This window comes from Pseudophryne corroboree, chromosome 4 (assembly GCF_028390025.1).
Source record: "Pseudophryne corroboree isolate aPseCor3 chromosome 4, aPseCor3.hap2, whole genome shotgun sequence".
Lineage (NCBI taxonomy): Eukaryota > Metazoa > Chordata > Amphibia > Anura > Myobatrachidae > Pseudophryne > Pseudophryne corroboree.
The window spans coordinates 640,249,073-640,269,360 of record NC_086447.1 but is presented as its reverse complement, the minus strand read 5'-3'; the positions used below and the strand labels follow the sequence as shown (position 1 = coordinate 640,269,360).

Here is a 20,288-nt window from a genome sequence, read left to right as displayed (position 1 = left end):
TTCTTCCTTTGATATTTTATATATATATATATATATATTTGAATACGCACAAACATATAATGCACTGGTCACACCCCAATACCAATAGCCACAACCTCACCATGCTGGCCACACCCCTTGTGGCGGCACACATTAGGCCCTTCATAAATTTCAGCTCCAGTGCCATGAGTACTTTAATCTAGCACTGAAGGCAACCATTGGTACTGGTTAATACTAAGCTACATACAGTACACGAGGAGTTAAGTTAAAAAAAAAAAGTAATCACTTTACCAAGTTATAATTATTTCAAGGAACTAACCATTCAGAAGAGTCTGACAGATAGCATCTGACATGCTCCACAATGCAGGAAATATGAAGAATACTGCAAACTGGTTTGGATTAGGACTCCAAAGCAATAGGGCGATTATACAGGAAACACTTGTAGCAGCAGCTGTTAAGAGGATAAGAATGGTTAAAATATAAGTGGAAATAGTATGCAGCATATTAACATGTAGTTTTCTCTTACGTCCTAGAGGATGTTGGGGTCCATATTAGTACCATGAGGTATAGATGGGTCCACCAGGAGCCTTTGGCACTTTAAGAGTTTAATAGTGTGGGCTGGCTCCTCCCTCTATGCCCCTCCTACCAGACTCAGTTTAGAAAATGTGCCCGGAGGAGCCGGTCACAGCTAGGGGAGCTCTACAGAGCTTTCCTGGAAAAGTTTTATTTAGAGTTTGTTTTTTTATAGGAGGCTGCTGGCAACAGCCTGCCTGCATCGAGGGACTGAGGGGGGGAGCAGTGTCCGCCCTGTGGGGTCTGAGCCACTGACTCTGCTGACTGGACATTGAGCTCCAGAGGGGACAGATCGTGCCCAGCCACAGGGGAACGCTCACCCCGTCAGCCAGCCGCCACCCACTTGCAAGTTGAAGTGTGGCGAGTGAGTCACTGTCCCCCCTTACAAGCGGGGGGTCAGTGTGAAGAGGGCGGCTTAAGGGTAGGAGCACGGTATTAACCGCGCTCCTGGATGGCTCAGCTGTACTGCGGTGCGGTGCTGTGAGGGGCGCCCTGAGCCAGCACCTGACCCTACACTGACCAAAACAAGCCTGTCGGGGTCTGCGGATCCAAGCCAACACAAAATCCTCAGGCCAGTATAATCTTCTAAGAGCGGGAAGACAGAGCAATTAAGGGGGCGGAGCTTCTCCTCAGAGCGGACCTAGCAGCGTTCAGAGCCATTTTCCTGCCTGCAGCTCACTGCCAGTGGATGAACAGGTCCCTACAGAGCAACGTCAGCAATCTGTACGGTACTAGGGGGTTGTAGAAGGGAGGGGAGGCTGTGTAAAGACTGTGTCACCTATTAAGGGACTCAGTCAGCGCTGGTTTAGGGCCTCCCTATACCTCTAATAGCGCTGTGTGTGGGTTGGCTCCAATCTCTGTGTCTCTGTGCCATTTTTTGGGGGGAAACTCTGTCTACCCAGTACCCTGTGTGTTTGTGGGGTGTTTGGTGTGTATGTGACAACATGTCTAGGGACACTGTTTCATATGCTGCAGAGGATTTATCTTCCCAGGAAGACTGCATACCATGTAGTCAGGATTGCACTGTTATAGCGCAGATCCCAGCTAAAGAGCCAGAATGGCTAGTCTCTCTGAGGGGGACTATTTCTCAGATTTCTGATAGGGTTGCTAGGACTGAGCATGCCACTCAGGTCCTGCAATCCTCTATGGTGGTCTGATACTGCTTCCGCGGGGTCCCCTGCGGTACATTCTCACAAACGTGCACTTGCCAAACTTATGCAGGATGACACTGACACCGATACTGACACTGCAGACGGTGTCAAGGGGGACAGCTTCACTTGCTAAGGGGGTGCAGTTGATGATTGAAGCTGTAAGGGATGTGTTGCACATTTCTGACACAGCTCCTGAGCAGGTGGAGGAGGCCTTTATCACATACAGTAGGAAGCCCCCCTCACCTTCCCGTCATCCAAAGAATGAAATGCTATCTTTGAGAAAGCCTGGGAAACTCCGGAGAAGAAATTCCAGATCCCTAAGAGGGTCTTGGTTGCTTTTCCCTTCCCAGAGGAAGATAGAAAAAAAATGTGAGTCCCCGCCGATAGTCGACGCCTCTGTCTCTAGGCTGTCCAAACAGGCGGTGTTGCCAGTCCCAGAATCTACCGCGTTGAAGGACCCGGCGGATCGCAAGGTAGATGCTACCCTGAAATCCATTTACATGGCTTCAGGGGCTATATTACGTCCTACTATAGCCTGTGCTTGGATTGCAAAAGTTATTGCCAGGTGGTCAATCACTCTGCAGGAGGAATCGACTACGATGGATAGAGGTGATGTTGATTTATTTTTACGTAATATTCAGGATTCTGCAGGGTTCCTCGTAGATTCCATGAAGGACCTGGGTTCCATGGCTGCGGGGATCTCCTCCATGTCCGTCTCAGCTTGCAGGGGTCTCTGGCTGCGCCAAAGGTCTGCGGACGCGGAATCCAGGAAAAGTGTGGAGGGCCTACCCTATACAGGTCAGGCTCTCTTTGGGGAGGTGCTAAACGCGTGGATTGCCATGGCTACCATGGGTAAGTCTCCTTTTCTCCCCTCAGCTGCACCGGCTACGAAGAAGCCTTTTACACCAGCCACATCACAGTCCTTTCGGCCCGCGAGGCCTAGAAAGAACAAACCTTCGAACACCTTCTTCAGAGGTGGTCGTGCCAAAGGAAAGAAACCTGCTCCCACAGGTTCCCAAATGCAGAAGCCTGCTTCTAATACCCCCCAAGTCCTCCGCATGATGGTGGACAGCTAGGCCTGGAGGAAGGTCAGGTGGGGGCGAGACTCCGGAATTTCAGCCATGTCTGGGTGTCATCTGGCCTGGACCCCTGGGTGCTGGATATTTTGTCCAGGGGGTACAGACTGGAGTTTCAAAATCCCCCACCTCACCGTTTCTTCAAGTGGGGCTTGCCGGCTCTGCTAGGAGACAGAACAATTCTTCTGGAAGCCATCCGAAAATTGGTGGTGTCAGAGGTCATTGTTCCAGTTCCACCTCAGCAGTGGAACAAAGGTTATTATTCGAACCTTTTCATGGTACCGAAACCGGGTGTTTCGGTACGGCCAATTCTGAACTTAAAGTCTTTGAACCCTTATCTCAGGGAGTTCAAATTTAAGATGGAATCTCAGGACTGACGGAGGGGGAGTTCCTGGTGTCTCTGCACATCAAGGATGCGTACCTCCACATTCCCATTTGGTCGCCGCATCAGGCATATCTAAGGTTTGCACTGTTGGACGATCACTCTCAGTTTCAGGTGCTGCTGTTTGACCTCTCCACAGCACCGAGGATCTTCACCAAGGTGATGGCGGAAATGATGGTTCTCCTCCGCAAGCAGGGGATGAACATAATCCTGTATCTGGACGATCTCCTGATCAAGGCGTCGTCCAGGGAGAAGTTGTTGCAATCCATTGCTCTCACGACACATCTGCTCAAAGAGCACGGTTGGATCCTGAACCTTCCGAATTCTCATCTGGAGCCAAAAAGGAGGCTGTCTTTCCTGGGAATGATCCTAGACACAGAAGTGCAGAGGGTGTTTCTACTGGTGGAGAAAGCATTGGTGATTCAATCAGTGGTCCGGGATGTCTTAAAGCCTACCTGGGTCTCGGTTCATCAGTGCATCCACCTTCTGGGGAAGATGGTTGCCTCCTACGAGGCTTTACAATACAGAAGGTTTCATGCTCGGTCCTTTCAGCTGGATCTCCTTGACCAGTGGTCGGGATCTCACCTACACATGCACCAGAGGATCCTTCTGTCTCCAAAAGCCAGGATTTCGCTCCTCTGGTGGATACAGCTGCCTCACCTTCTGGAACACTGAAGGTTCAGAGTTCAGGACTGGATCCTTCTAACCACAGATGCAAGTCTAAGAGGTTGGGGAGCAGTTACTCAGGGGAAAACCTTCCAAGGACGGTGGTCGGATCAAGAATCCCTTCTCCCGATAAACATTCGGGAGCTAAGAGCCGTGTACAACGGCCTTGTGCAAGCAGCACACCTTCTACAGGATCGAGCTGTTCAGGTGCAGTTGGACAACGTGACCACAGTGGCCTACATAAACCGACAAGGTGGAACGAAGAGCAGGGCTGCCATGTCAGAGGTGTCAAAGATCCTCCTCTGGGCAGAAAGGCACGCAGTGGCGATGCCAGCAATCTTCATTCCGGGTGTAGACAACTGGGAAGCAGACTTCCTCAGCAGACACGATCTCCATCCAGGAGAGTGGGGCCTCCATCCGGAGGTGTTCGAGGGGGTAACCGGTTGGTGGGGGGTTCCTCACATAGACATGATGGCCTCCTGCCTCAACAAGAAGCTGCGGAGGTACTGTTCCAGGTCAAGAGACCCACAGGCAGTGGCGGTGGACGCACTGGTAACACTGTGGGTGTTCACATCAGTGTATGTGTTCCCTCCACTTCCTCTGATACCAAGTGTTCTTCAACTGATAAGAAGAACAAAGGTTCTGGCAATCCTCATTGCTCCAGACTGGCCAAGGAAGTCTTTGTACGCGGATCTATTGGATCTTCTGCTGGAAGATCCAAGGCCGTTACCTCTTTGGGAGGATCTGCTACTGCAGGGGCCGTTTGCTTATCAAGACTTACCATGGCTACGTTTGACAGCTTGGCGGTTGAATGCCAGATCTTAGTTCGGAAGGGTATCCAGAGTGAGGTCATTCCTACCCTGATACAGGCTAGGAAGGGGGTAACATCTAAACATTACCATCACATTTGGAAAAAATATGTTTCTTGGTGTGAGTCCAAGACTTTCCTGCAGTGGAGTTTCAACTTGGACGTTTTCTCCTATTCCTGCAAGCAGGGGTGTATATGGGACTGAGATTGGGCTCCATCAAGGTCCAGATCTCTGCTTTATCCATCTTCTTCCAAAAACAATTGGCTGTCCTCCCTGAGTTTCAGACCTTTCTGACAGGGGTTCTGCACATCCAGCCTCCCTTTGTGGTGCCAACGGCGCCCTGGGATCTTGAAGTGGTGTTGCAGTTCCTGCAATCTGCTTGGTTTGAGCCTCTGCAGGAGGCTGATCTCAAGTTTTTCACGTGGAAGGCGGTCACTTTGTTGGCCTTGGCTTCTGCACGGCGCGTATCGGAATTGGGGGCCTTATCTTGTAAAAGCCTCTATCTGATCTTCCATGAAGACAGGGCGGAACTTAGGACTCGTCCACAGTTCCTGCCTAAGGTTGTATCGGCTTTCCATATCAACCAACCTATTGTGGTGCCAGTGGCTACTGACTCCTCAATTGCTTCAAAGGTCTTGGATGTTGTGAGGACTTTGAAGATTTACGTGCAGAGGACGGCTCGTCATAGGAAAAGTGACTCTCTGTTTGTCCTCTATGATCCCAAGAAAATTGGGTGTCCTGCGTCTAAGCAGTTGATTTAATGCTGGATCAAGTTCACTATCCAGCATGCTTATTCCATGGCAGGATTGCCGTGTCCAAGATCTGAAAAGGCCCACTCTACTCATAAAGTGGGCTCTTCCTGGGCAGCTGCCCGGGGTGTCTCGGCTGTACAACTCTGCCGAGCGGCTACTTGGTCCGGGTCGAACACGTTTGCCAAGTTTTACAAGTTCGATACTTTGGCCTCTGATGACCTCAAGTTTGGTCAAGCAGTATTGCAGGAGCCTCCACGCTCTCCCTCCCGTACTGGGAGCTTTGGTAAATCCCCATGGTACTAATATGGACCCCAGCATCCTCTAGGACGTAAGAGAAAATAGGATTTTGGTTACCTACCGGTATATCCTTTTCTCGTAGTCCATAGAGGATGCTGGGCACCCGCCCAGCGCTGCGTTTTCCTGCTTTGGTTTTATAGTTCAGTACTGCCTGGTTCCTAGGTAAGTTCAGCGTTATTTACTTGTTTTACAGCATTGTTCCGGAACGTTGGCCGGATTTGCCTGTTGTGTGAGCTGGTATGAATCTCGCCACTATCTGTGTAATTCCTTCTCTCGAAGTATGTTGTCTCCTCGGGCACAGTTTCTAGACTGAGTCTGGTAGGAGGGGTATAGAGGGAGGAGCCAGCCCACACTATTAAACTCTTAAAGTACCAATGGCTCCTGGTGGACCCGTCTATACTCCATGGTACTAATATGGACCCCAGCATCCTCTATGGACTACGAGAAAAGGATTTACTGGTAGGTAACCAAAATCCTATTTTTGTTTCCTTTGTAATAGTCAGACTGCATTTTATGATGAAATAGGAACTCTCAGGCACACAGAACTCCAAAAGCCAAAAAGACAATATTTTTTCCTGTGTAGCTTATTTAAATATTGGATAGTTCCCATTTGCTTGCAAGTAAGTTCCAACACTTGAAACACTCATCATAATACCAAATACATACAGTTTTACAACAGTTTCACATAAATATAATAAGCAAAGCAATTTTCAAATATAATAGGTTATTAGTGTCCTACCTAGCATAAAGAGTGCAATCCGTCCAGTGTACTGAGACAGTTTTCCAGAAAGCATAGAGCAAATGGAGTTAGTTGCTCCAAAGCAAATCATGACAAATCCCACAAACTGTATACCCAGTGTGCAAGTAACATAAGCCTATAAAACAAACATTGCATTTTACTGGTTAAAAACAAAGATAATATTTCCATGCACTTTAAAATACATTTAATTATTTTTATGTCCTTTATAATGTTTTATCCTCAGTGTAGATATAGCTTTAGAGCAATAAAGTACTCATTATGTGGCACAAAACTGATTAGGTATTTCAATACACATCCTCTAATAATAATAATGTGGTTCCAGTTCCCCTACACCCAAACTTGGATTCTCTCTAGCATTGAAAAGAGCTTTATCTGAAATATGCACTTTAATGCCACATCTATTAGCATTGCGTTACTAAAGAAGCTCTAACATTGAATACGTTTTTTTATATTTTGTGAAAAATAAATATTAAGTATGTTTATTTAATAATCAAATTAAAATTTCATTATGTTCTATAGGATTTCTTTACTACAGTATTTAATTAAGCAGGTTCTAGTTAAATAAAAAAGTTAGCCATCTTTCTCGGGGGCTTAGCTTGGTACAGCATGGAGTAGCAGCTCATTGCTGTAGATCGCTCACTTTCTTCTGTTAAATATTCTGTTTCCTGGTGGATATTACACCGTATCCAATGTACTGCTGTGGGAATACTCACTGTGTCCCCCGATGCCTGTAGAAGGAGTCTGGAGGCAAATTTACTGCTGCTGTGCCGCCGGTGAGAGACGAGTGGTGAGGCCTTCGGCTGGGACATCCTTGCTGCTGAGAACCACTCTGTGCGCCCCTGCACTTTCGGTCGTGGCTGGTCTCTCTGCACTCCAGCGGCTGTTATCTGTGGCTCCATGTGCAGAGCTTACTCCATGAGTGGGGCCGGGCTGCTGCCTGCCTGAGGCTTGTGATCGGCAGCTGTGGGTTCCCGCTAAATGAACAGCCGCCATCTTCCTTTACTCCCCACTGGGACGTCTGCTGGAACTGGTGGGAGCTTGTGGCTGCTGTAGTGGTGCTGATCAGACGAGGTGGTCGCCAGGAAAGTGACTCTCCTCTGCTGTTGGCTTGTTGCTTACCCAGGTGTGGCTGGCTGCATCCCTGTGGAGCTCTATTGCTATCCTAGTAGCCTCATGGTGCTGGCCTGATGTGGCCATTTTGGATGGTGCTTGAACAACACTTATACAGCCTGGATACTGCATTACTCCAGTGTCACAGCCTGTGGACATGGCTGTAGATTCCAGTTACAGGTGCTCCCATGATATATTTTATCAGTGTTGCCGCATTGTGGTTGTTACAGATGCTCTCCTGTTATATTATATCTGTGCTGCCTTCTTTTGCATATTACTGACACTCTCCTGTTATTTTATATCGGTACTGCAGAATTTCCAAACTTATAGACACCCTCCTATGCTATTTTATCGGTACTGCAGCATTTTGGGAACTCCAGACACTCTGTTTTATTATATTAGTGCGGCTGCACTTTAGAAACTACAGACGCTCTCCTGTTATATTACTGTATATCAGTGCTGCTGCATTTGGGATATTTTAGACGCTCTCCTTTTACAGTATATTACATTAGTTCTGTTGCATTTTGGAGATACCGTACGCTATCCTGTTGTCTTCTTTTTTTTTGTTGAGAAAACGTTTTATTGATTATATAAGCATATAAACAGACAAGTAAACCGTTGTAAACAGTAAAAGGCATATAAGAAAATAATGGGATATTATGATAGGGAGGGGCGCTCAATAGATGTATCAATTAGCAGATATCAAACAAGCCTCCATGTAAACAGGTTACATAAACTGTTACAAATATCAATTAAAGTAAAGAAGGGGAAAAAAAGAAACAAAGTACAAAATGGAGAAGGATACAGGGTAGGGAAGAGAGAACAATGGAAGGAGGGGATTATAGAGAACAGGGGAAGGGAAGAGAGAGAGAGAGAGGTCGGCCAGTCAGAGCCATGTATAATAGTAAACTTGTGGCATAAATATAGTACAGATTAAATATTAAATATTAAAATATTAAATAGTTGTCAATGGTGGTTCAGCATTAAAGTGGGTCCAAGGTGTCCATGTCTCAGTAAAGGATACTGGGGAGTCTCGGAGGGCAGCAGTAATTTGCTCTAGCTTATATGTGAACCAAATTGCGTTAACAGTAGCGGTCAAAGTGAGAGGGGTCGTGGATTTCCAATTAGACGCAATTTGACATTTTGCCGTATTCAAAATGTGCTTAATTAGTGTTCATTGGTGGCGTGAGGTGTCAGGAATGGGACGGGAAAGTAGCGAATAAAGAGGCGAGTCAGGGACGGTTATATGTGTAACCTCTAAAACCAATTTATGGATTTGTCTCCAATATTGGCGGATCGATGGACAAGACCACCAAACATGCAGCAGGGTCCCCCGGCACCCACATAATCTCCAGCACTCAGCCGAGCACGTGGGATAGATAGTTTGTAATCTAGTAGGAACCAGATACCAGCGGTAGTACAGTTTATATGAATTTTCAGCGATTCGAACTGAGATAGAGCTTTTGGTAATTTCCTGTCTAATATCCTCCCAGTCCTCAACAGTTAAGGGCTCTCCCACCTCTTTCTCCCAGGCCAGTTCGTGACTCTCCTTAGGGGGGACATTGTGTGTCAGTAACACCCGGTAAATGCGAGAGAGCAGTCCCTTCGTCGAATGAGATCCACGACACCATATCTCCAGGGGGGTAGCAATGACAGGATGGGTGGGTTTAGTGAGAGTTCCATAGAAATGTCTAATTTGCAAAAACTGATAGAAAACCGAATGGGGGAGTGAAAAGCGGGATTGTAGATTCGCAAAAGATGGAAATGAGGAGAGAGGAGCTACGTCCTGTAGAAAAAGAATATTGTGCGCGGTCCAATGGTGGAATGCAGAGTGATTATTGCCTGGAGGGAATTGTACATTGTTCCATAGAGGAGTTAAGTAAGGGTTGTGAGAATGGAGTCAATAGAAGCGAGTACAAAAATCCCATATCGACAAGGAAAAGCGCACTGTTGGTAAGAGAAGAGTAGAGTTGGGTCGGGAGCGGGATGGGCACCATAGCAGGGTTGAGGGTGAGAACATGTGGAGAGAATGCGCCTCAAGAAAAGTCCACGTTCTCTGTGCCGGGGGTGAGTGCCAGAGAACACAAGAGGCCAAATGCGTGGCACGGTAGTAGCGAAGAAGGTCTGGTACACCAAGGCCGCCGTTTGAGCGGTGCTGTTGGAGCAGCCGCATTTTGACTCTGGGTTTTTTCCCAGCCCAGATGAAGTTAGATATATCTCGCTGAAGATTCTTCAATATCTTAACGGGAATGTGAATAGGCAGGGTTTGCATAAGTATAATAACCGCGGCAATAGGTTCATTTTGACTGCCGCGATGCGACCAAACCAAGAAATAAACAATTTATTCCATGCGGTGAAATCGGATTTCAGTGAAGATATTAAACGTGGAAAATTGGCAGCATATAACGATGAACAGGATTTGGTTAGGTAAATGCCTAAATATTTGAGTTTAGTACTTTGCCATTTAAAGGAATGGGAGGAGCGTAAAAGACTAAAGGCCCATACACATTAGACGATGTTGCTCTGTGAGCGACATCGTCTAACGTTTCCCCCTCCCGGGCCGGCCGGTCGGCGGCCGCCTGTATGCACTGAGCGATATGACAGCTCATATCGCTCAGTGACGTCACGCCCCCGCCAGCCCTGCATGAAGGTCGTGGACGACAGTCCACATCCTTCATGCATGCCCTACCGACAGTGACGATCGTTGCCGACCCGCGGGGCAGCGCATCGGTCGTCGCTGGCGGCATACACACTTAACGATAAAATGAGCGACGTCGCTCAAGGAGGGGGAAAATGAGCGACGTCGCTCATTATATCGTTAAGTGTGTATGGACCTTTAGATCCTGTGGAGTAATATGTAGATCTAGAACCTCTGTTTTGTCGGCATTCAGTTTATAGTTCGAGAGGGAGCTATATGTTTGGATCTCCTCAAAGAGATGTTGTAGGGAAGTGTGCGGGTCGGTCAGGGTCAAAATGACATCATCTGCATATAGTGCAATTTTATATTCATGGTTGCCTACCAAGATACCTGAGATGTTGGAGTTCAATCGGATTCTCGCCGCCAACGGTTCCATTACCAGGACAAAAAGTAGGGGGGAAAGTGGACATCCCTGTCGGGTGCCATTTCTAATAGGTAGTGGCGGGGAGGAAAGACCATTAACCAGGATAGACGCTGAAGGGTTAAAATAGAGCGATGTGATGGCATTATAGAATGGACCATGAATTCCTATAGCCTGTAGGGCTTGCTGTATGAAGGGCCAGGCTACCCTATCAAAGGCCTTTTCCGCATCAAGAGCCACCACCAGAGTCGGAATGGAGTCCCGATGGGAGAGGTGTATGAGATCAATAATACGCCATGTATTGTCTGCAGCTTGACGGTTGGGGATGAAGCCCACTTGGTCCGGGTGAATTAACGTGGGGAGATAAGGGGCGAGCCGGTTTGCAAGGATTTTAGCGAATAACTTTAGATCTGTGTTTTACAATGAGATGGGCCTATTGTTTTTCATTTCCAGTGGATCACGATCTGGTTTGGCAATAACTATAATATTGGCTCTGGTGGTGGCTGCATCGAGGGAGCTCCCTTCCATCAATGAATTGAAGAGTAAGTGCAACATAGGAAGAAGGGCATGGGAATTTTTTTTATAATATATGGCAGTGTACCCATCAGGACCCGGGGCGGAAGAACGGCGAAGTTGCCCAACTGTAGTAAGGATTTCCTCGTGAGTAATAGGAGCGTTGAGTGTCTTAAGATCTGCTGCAGAGAGTGTCGGTAAATGACAAGAGGAAAGATACTGTTGGATAGCTGACACATGGTGTGGAGTGGTAGAGACCTCAGAGGGGAGGTTATAGAAGGAAGCATAATAATCTTGGAGGTCGGAAGCCATCAGTTTAGGGTCACACGTTGTGGATCCATCAGGGCATCTCAAAGCCAGTATCCGATTGAGCGTGCGTTTCTCGCGCAGTCGACGGGCTAACAAGGTATCTGCCTTGTTTGACTTTTCGTAAAATTTCTGGCGGATCCACAAGAGTGACTTCATCGTTTTCTTAGTGAGGATTTGTGACAATTGCCGTTTCAGGGCAAGTATCTGTAGGTATAGTTTGCGTTTGGGGAAACGCTGATGGCGAAGAGTCAGTGAAGCCAAGTCAGCCTCTAAGTCCGTGATCCGTTTAGACTCAACCTTCCTCTGGATAGACCTAAGGCTAATGAGGAGACCTCGCAGTGTTACCTTATGTGCTTCCCATAGTATTGCTGGTGAGATGTCGGGGGAGACGTTATCAACAAGGTAGTGATGAATCGCGGCCTCTATTTGAGACATGTTAGAAGATTTAAGAAGCAGGGACTCATTAAGGCGCCACTTGCGGGAAGTCGAGGGTTTATGAGGAGAAGCGAAATCAAGCAATATCGCATAATGGCCCACCCCAGGGCACGCAGCCATCATAGAGATGGGGTCACCATGTGGCATTATGCCGGAGTCAGGAAGAACACACAGTCCACTAAATCATAAAAGTCAAACATGCAAAACAATATACCATAAGAATAATATGATAATAAAGGGGGGAACTAATGTGCAATGTCAATTATAATTACTGATCCGGAGAGGGGATTCCAACCGCTCATTTAGTAGACCATTTGTGGGTAGGAGCCACAGGTCTTCTAGGGGAGGTGATAGTGAGATGAGTCCGGATCTCATCAGGAAGAGACTCAAAGATGCCCAGGGACCTGAGGAGGTCATAGCCCTGGGCGGGCGTTTTAATCGAATGGTGAGAGCCATCTTTTAAAACATGAAGTTGGAACGGGAAGCCCCACTTGTACTTGATGGAGTTGTCCCGAAGGACTTTGGTGATAGCGGTAAGGTCTCTGCGTTTTCGAAGTGTGGAGGGGGCCAAGTCCAGGAAGATTTGCAGCTGGGCCCCAGAGTAAATAACTGATTGATGTTCCCGGGCCGCCATCATAAATTTCTCTTTTGTTTTGTAATAATGGAACCGCATAATGGAGGACGTGGGCGCAGCGCTCTATGTGCTCTATCGAGAAGGAGGAAATCTTTAGAGACCTCAGGAATCATAGTCAGCAGCAAGCCCTCCAGAAAACCCGGGAGGCCCTCCATAGAAACGCTCTCCGGTATGTTGCGGATCCGGATATTGTACCGGCGATTCCGGTTGTCCATATCCTCCAAGTGGTCTTCCTGTTGGGCCATATCCGCGCGAATCTCCGATAGCTCCTGTTTGACCACTACCTGATATTGGCAGACTTCATCCACTTTACGTTCCAGGGAGTCTGTGCGGGTGCCAAGATCAGCGAGTTCAGTTCTGAATTCAGCTAGGACCGACCTAATTTCCGTCTGAATGGTCTTAGTGACGATAGCAATTACATCTTGGGTCGTGAGACCTGTCTTCGGAGAAGGAGCATCATCGGTATCCGACATGGGGTCCACGGTGGGTGAGTTGTGAGGTGTAACGCCTGCTTTTTCCCATGCCCGGAGGATACTAGTCTTAGCCTGAGCAGGGGTTTTGCGGTTCCTCTGTGACATAGTGGAATGAGAGAGGAAGATGGGTAGCAGCTGAAGCTATCGGTTCAGCGGAACAGATGGTACAAGTGTGAAATGGGTTGATGCCGGCTCCCATAGACCTTATAAGTAGTATCAAGATGAGCCCCTTAGCGCTATCTGGCCGCAGAATGATTTAGCATAAAACAGGCATCATGTGATCCTCACATCGTAGAGGACGAGATAAGTATTAATCAAGTGTGGTGCAAACCAGTGATGCAGAACGAGGTAAGTAGCCTCCACAAATGTCGATTACGGTAGCCAGGCGGTGGGGGAGAGCACGCCAGCATGGCCACGGACCAGCCAGCGACCGGCGGCAGTGCAACAGGGCTGAGTAGAGATATATGCGCCTTATCTGCTTTCTTGCACCACGGTATCCCAGTGATGGCAGGGAGCTAATCCCAGTCAGCCGAGCCCAGGAGGGGGGGAAAAGGAGCTGGGCCACTGCCCGGTGCAGCCGGAGTGAGCCTTCCAGCCCGTGTGGTCATGGAGCCCCTACGCAGCTGGCAGCGGGCAGCGAGGGCCGTGGCGAGCCGCCCCCACCCAGGGAGCCCCCGAGACAACCACCCAAGGGCAGGAGGAGCAGACCGGCCGGCGGCAGGAACGGCCGCTGGAGCCCCGCAGTGCTGTTTAAAGCGGCGCCGGAGCCCAGCCGATGCAACAGTGGGTGGAGTAGTAGTCAGAGGGGGGGCAGCAGCTCACCCGGCCGATGTCCTGTCGTCCCGCGAGCTCCACAGCCGAAGGCAAGATGGCCGCCGCTCGATTCCCCATCCCGGCGGCCCGCGGCCTCTCCTCCGTGTCCCGTGCTCTGGGGTCGCAGTGCGGCAGGTGGGGGGTTGAATAAGCTGTCTGGCTGCCTGCGAGACGCCCACCGGAGACACGGAAGGCACCGTAGAGTCAGCAGCGTGGCTCCGGATACACAGCCCAGCCACGATCTCAACTCCAGGCCCCGGCTTCACGCTGAGAGGAAGGCCGCAATCTGCAGGAGGGCTGAAAAGCACTCACCGACTCCGCGGGACCCCCCCAGCAATTGCAGCAGGGTAAGAGGGGCTGCTGGAGGCACTCCAAGACTCCCAGGGAGGGAGCAGGTAGGTGTTAGGAGAGTTAATATAAGGTGCCCTCAGGAGCAGCCATAGAGCATGTCCTCTCAGTATGAAAGCCAGGCCACACCCCCATCCTGTTGTCTTCTATATCAGTGCTGTCCCTTTTTTTAAATAGATCCTGTTATTTTTACAGCGTGTTCTTGATTACACTCCTGTGATGCATAGTAGCTGTTACGTATATACAAATATGGGGAAGCACGGGCAAGCATCCAGTGCCGCAAAAAGACTTGAGAGGTATTCAAGAACCCCACAGTCACCATAGTCAAAGTGTTCCTTCGACTTCCTCTCCTCCTCAGATTGATGTTGCTGATGTAGGCAGTGACCCACAGCACTCTACTCAACAAATTTTGAAAGCTATATCTGCATTGGAGCAGAGAGTTACTGACAAGATTGGTCAGGTCCAGATTGATGTCTCCCTGCTTCGTCAAGATTTTTTGACAAGATTGGTCAGGTCCAGATTGATGTCTCTCTGCTTCGTCAAGATTTACGAAAATTAGGGAACGGTTAGGGAACAGTTGCTGAAACTGAGCACCGTATCTCTGACCTTGAGGACGTTACTAACCCTTTAAAGTGTAAAGTGGATGATCTCTCGTCTCAAATGGCCACCATTCAAGCTAAATTGTCTGATGTAGAGGGATGACTGAGATGCAAGAATGTTCGATTTGTGGGGCTTTCTGAAAGGGCTGAGGGTATTGCTCCTGAAAAGTTTTTGGAGGATTGGCTGTGCAGTTGCTTTGCTAGAGATGCTTTTAGTCCTCAATTTGTGGTGGAACGGGCTCATAGGCTTCCTCCATGGCCTCCTCCGTCTGGAGCCCCTACTCAGACCTTTATAGCTCGCTTCATTCATTATAAGGACAGAGACACTGTTTTGCGTTTTATGCGTACTGACGGTCCCCTCTAGTTTGAAAATCATTCTATATCTGCCTTTCCGGATTTCATTTTGGATTTACAAAAATCCTGTGCGCAAATTGTACAAGTCAAGCGTAAATTGCGAGACCTCAATATTCAGTACTCCATGCTGTTTCCAGCCAGATTGAGGGTAGTTCACGACAACACTACTCATTTCTTTACTAATCCACATGACGTGGAAGACTGGCTTGAGAGGCAGCCTTGCGCTCAGCTCTGAGGGTTACTTGTTGCAAAAATGGCTGATATGACTTAACTGTTTGGCATGTTTCAATATGTCTTTTGCATACATTTCTTACACAATATCAGTATTGTGCATTATGTTATAGGTTTTCTGATGGTTTTCTATATATGGGGGTGTACATGCATGTGCATATTGATTTTGGGGTACATATCATTTGTACACTTGGTTCACCAGGGAAACAAATATTCCTGTTAGCTATGGAGTCTTCTGCTGGATATAGCTGTAAGGACTTTTTCTTTACACCCTATCAATTGGTTTTATTTGTTTTAATGTAAGTTTGTTGTAATTCTTTTGGTATGGGTCTTAGGTATGCCTCAGGTTTTGTATGTTACACGGGGTAGGTTAGGGCGGGGTTAGTTTGATTTTTTCTTTATGTCATCGCCACTACTGATATCTGTTTGTGTATGTCCACCTATGTGTTGGTGAGAGTTAGTACTGCGAATGGTATAGTACTGTACTATTCTGCGTTATGATGCTGAAGATGTTTTGCAACGTGTCCTATGTGTGTGGTTATACAGGCCAAAGTGACTTGAGCCAGTGGTTGTAGCATTCCTCTTCTCTTTCTTTTTTTCATCCTGTTAGTTACCTCTGTCTCTTCATTTTCTATGGCTGCTGTTGATGGGGAGGGGGCTTGACCTGCTTCCCTGGAACGTTTGTGATATAAATGACAAGGTTAGGAGGTCATTCGTTTTATCGCAGATCAAAAAATATTGGGCCGATATAGGGGTATATGCAATTGCGGTCGAATTGCCGCGAAAGTCAAAAAATGGGGCATTTTCGACAAAAAAAACATGTCGAATTGGATTCGACAATGCAATACAGTACTTTTCGACAAAAAAGACGGACGTTTCAAATTTGACTTTTTGCAATTCGACATTTTTAAAATTAGACATGTCTGCAGTGGTAAAAATGCGGCTTTTCGACAAAAGTATATTCAATTGAAGAATGTCGATTCGACAACAGTGCTTTTCGACAGTAATTTCGTCAATTTCATTTCGCCTCACTTTGCTGGTGGAATCTAATAAAAAAAATGTAAAAACATGTTTTTTTTGTGTGTTTTTTTATTGCTAATAGCATATCTATTTATATTAGAAGGGATTATGTACTTGGTTTGTCTATTAGGAGACACAAGTATTATTTATATATTTCCGTATATACTCGAGTATAAGTCGACCCGAATATAAGCCGAGGCACCTAATTCTACCACAAAAACCTGGGAAAACTTATTGACTCGAGTATAAGCCCAGGGTGGAAAATGCAGCTCTAGCCGTACACAGCCCTCATAGTGCCAGATATGCCCTCATACTGCCAGATATGCCCCCACAGTGCCAGATATGCCCTCATACTGCCAGATATGCCCCACAGTGCCTGATGTGCCAGATATGCCCTCATGCTGCCAAATATGCCCCACAGTGCCAGATGTGCCAGATATGCCCTCATGCTGCCAAATATGCCCCACAGTGCCAGATGTGCCAGATATGGCCCTCGTGCTGCCAGATATGCCCTCATGCTGCCAGATATGCCCCTCATGCTGCCACATATGCCCCACAGTGCCAGATGTGCCAGATATGCCCTCATGTTGCCAGATATGCCCTCATGCTGCCAGATATGCCCCTCATGCTGCCACATATGCCCCACAGTGCCAGATGTGCCAGATATGCCCTCATGCTGCCAGATATGCCCCTCATGCTGCCAGATATGCCCTCATGCTGCCAGATATGCCCCTCATGCTGCCACATATGCCCATCATGTTGCCACATATGCCCCTCATGCTGCCACATATGCCCATCATGCTGCCACATATGACCCCTCCCCAAGTGCCAAATATGCTCCCCCAGTGCCTGTTACTTACCCCTCCGTCGATCCCGCGCTGTCTTCTGAAGGAGGGACACGGAGCGCACAGCGCGCGCCACTCCTGTGTCCCTCCTGCATCTCCGGCGGCCGCGGCGGGTCTATTGAAGGAAGTGCCGGTTCGTGATCAGAGGTCACGAACGGGCACTTCCTTTAATAGACCCGCCGCTGCTATTTTTTTTTTTAACTGACTAGCATGGTTTTCAGTGAGAAGGGGTGGGAATGGGTTAAAATCCTGAAAAAAAAATGCGTGGGGTCCCCCCCTCCTAAGCATAACCAGCCTCGGGCTCTTTGAGCCGGTCCTGGTTGTAAAAATACGGGGGGGAAATTGACAGGGGATCCCCCGTATTTTTAGAACCAGCACCGGGCTCTGCGTCTGGTCCTGGTGCAAAAAATACGGGGGACAAAAGACGTAGGGGTCCCCCGTATTTTTAACACCAGCACCGGGCTCCACTAGCTGGAGAGATAATGCCACAGCCGGGGGACACTTTTATACCGGTCCCTGTGGCCGTGGCATTAAATCCCCAACTAGTCACCCCAGGCCAGGTTACACTGGAGTGGGGACACCTTAAATCAAGGGGTCCCCCCCTCCAGCCACCCAAGGGCCAGGGGTGAAGCCCGAGGCTGTCCCGCCCATCCAAGGGCTGCGGATGGGGGGCTGATAGCCTTGTGTAAAATAAAAGAATATTGTTTTTTGCAGAAGAACTACAAGTCCCAGCAAGCCTCCCCCACAAGCTGGTACTTGGAGAACCACAAGTACCAGCATGCGGGGGTAAAACGGGCCCGCTGGTACCTGTAGTTCTACTGAAAAAAAAAACCCAAATAAAAACAGGACACGCACACCGTGAAAGTAAAACTTTATTACATACATGCCGACACACACATACTTACCTATGTTGACACGAGGTTCGGTCCACTTCTCCAAGTAGAATCCATGGTGTACCTGAAAATAAAATTATACTCACCAAAATCCAGTGTAGATCTATCCTCTTCTTTTTTGTAATCCACGTACTTGGCAAAAAAACAAACCGCATACCCGATCCACGCACTGAAAGGGGTCCAATGTTTACACATGGGACCCCTTTCCCCGAATGCTGAGACCCCCCGTGACTCCTGTCACAGAGGGTCCCTTCAGCCAATCAGGGAGCGCCACGTCGTGGCACTCTCCTGATTGGCTCACCGCTGACCGCAAAGTTTCCACCATTGAAGATAATGGAGAGGCTGTGCGATGCGCTGTCTGACAGCTCAGACGCGCATAGCCAATCAGGAGAGTGCCACGACGTGGCGCTCCCTGATTGGCTGAAGGGACCCTCTGTGACAGGAGTCACGGGGGGTCTCAGCATTCAGGGAAAGGGGTCCCATGTGTAAACATGGGACCCCTTTCAGTGCGTGGATCGGGTATGCGGTTTGCTTTTTTGCCAAGTACGTGGATTACAAAAAAAAGAACAGGATACACTGGATTCAGGTGAGTATAATTTTATTTTCAGGTACACCGGATTCTACTTGGAGAAGTGGACAGAGGTCGGTGTGTGAACATAGGTAAGTTTGTGTATGTCGGCATGTATGTAAAAAAGTTTTACTGTCACGGTGTGCGTGTCCTGTTTTTATTTGGTTTTTTTGCAGTAGAACTACAGGTACCAGCAGGCCCGTTTCCCCCCCGCATGCTGGTACTTGTGGTTCTCCAAGTACCAGCTTGCGGGGGAGGCTTGCTGGGACTTGTAGTTCTTCTGCAAAAAACAATATTCTTTTATTTTACACAAGGCTATCAGCCCCCCATCCGCAGCCCTTGGATGGGGGGGACAGCCTCGGGCTTCACCCCTGGCCCTTGGGTGACTGGAGGGGGGACCCCTTGATTTAAGGGGTCCCCACTCCTTCAGGGTACCCCGGCCAGGGGTGACTAGTTGGGGATTTAATGCCACGGCCGCAGGGACCGGTATAAAAGTATCCCCCGGCTGTGGCATTATCTCTCCAGCTAGTGGAGCCCGTTGCTGGTGTTAAAAATACGGGGGACCCCTATGCTTTTTGTCCCCCATATTTTTTGTACCAGGACCGGACGCAGAGCCCGGTGCTGGTTCTAAAAATATGGGGGATCCCCTGTCAATTTTCCCCCCGAATTTTTACAACCAGGACCGGCTCAAGGAGCCCGAGGCTGGTTATGCTTAGGAGGGGGGACCCCACGCTATTTTTTTTAGGGTTTTTTAACCATTTTTGTGCCGTCCAAAAAGTCGAATCCAGGACGCACTAATCCGTCAATTGGTCCGTTTTTCGACAGCGGGACTGTCTAATCTGTTTTTTATTGAATATGTCGAATTCGGGTCCCGGCTGGAGGGTATGTGACTGTCGAATTGTGTCGAATTTAAAATTGGTCGAATTCCAGCCGGAATTCGACCGCAATTGCATATACCCCAAAGTGTGTCTCTCAGAGACCCATTTAACAGACAGTAGGGTCTTGGCTCTTAAAAGACCTTGGGTAGGGCACATATATAATTCCACTTTTTCACATAATTCTAGGGGTGTCTCAATCCTTATAAAAAAATCTATACAGTTTCAATTAGAGTCCAAAAAAAACCTCTTTATATCGGGCGCTAATAGTATTTTCTGTTAAAAAACATTTTGAATATAGTAAAACTCAGCTGCAAAAAGTTAATGACCTGGGGTTCACAGGTCAAATAAATTACACTGGACCACCCAAGTGCAATTAACCACAAAACTCCAATTTGAAAACACTCTTGCGCTATAGTTATATAATTACAAGATATGGCTGACAAGAATGACAAACTCCTGATAAATTCAAAATATATTTACTATTGTATAAATTATCATATAATAAAACAAGACCGGTCTTTAAAACATCAAAAAATAATAACAAATATGTAAACTTTCTAATACATGGAGGTGGACTTAAGCATACTCTGTGCACAGACGTGTAAAAAAACAAGCTCTATAGCTATATGGCTTAATGAGGTCAAAAAATGTTTTGAATCAAGTGTGGCTGCTGGTAAGACCCATATATTAATTGTTCCCAATGGATAGTCACTTTGTATCAAAGATCTTTATGATGTGAAGATCCAACATGTAACAATAGA

At 47.8% G+C, this 20,288-nt stretch overlaps 1 protein-coding gene across 1 annotated transcript in view; it reads right to left on the bottom strand.

Annotated features, from left to right (window-relative positions):
- The window catches only part of LOC134910084 (protein unc-93 homolog A-like), a 175,389-nt gene that overhangs the window by 23,236 nt on the left and 131,865 nt on the right, over window positions 1-20,288 (bottom strand). The window contains exons 6-7 of the mRNA XM_063917724.1: window positions 6,425-6,560; window positions 299-430 (exon numbers count right to left, since the gene is read on the bottom strand). Of these exons, the coding sequence (XP_063773794.1) occupies window positions 299-430; window positions 6,425-6,560 (268 nt within the window). The remainder of the gene's footprint in view (window positions 1-298; window positions 431-6,424; window positions 6,561-20,288) is intronic.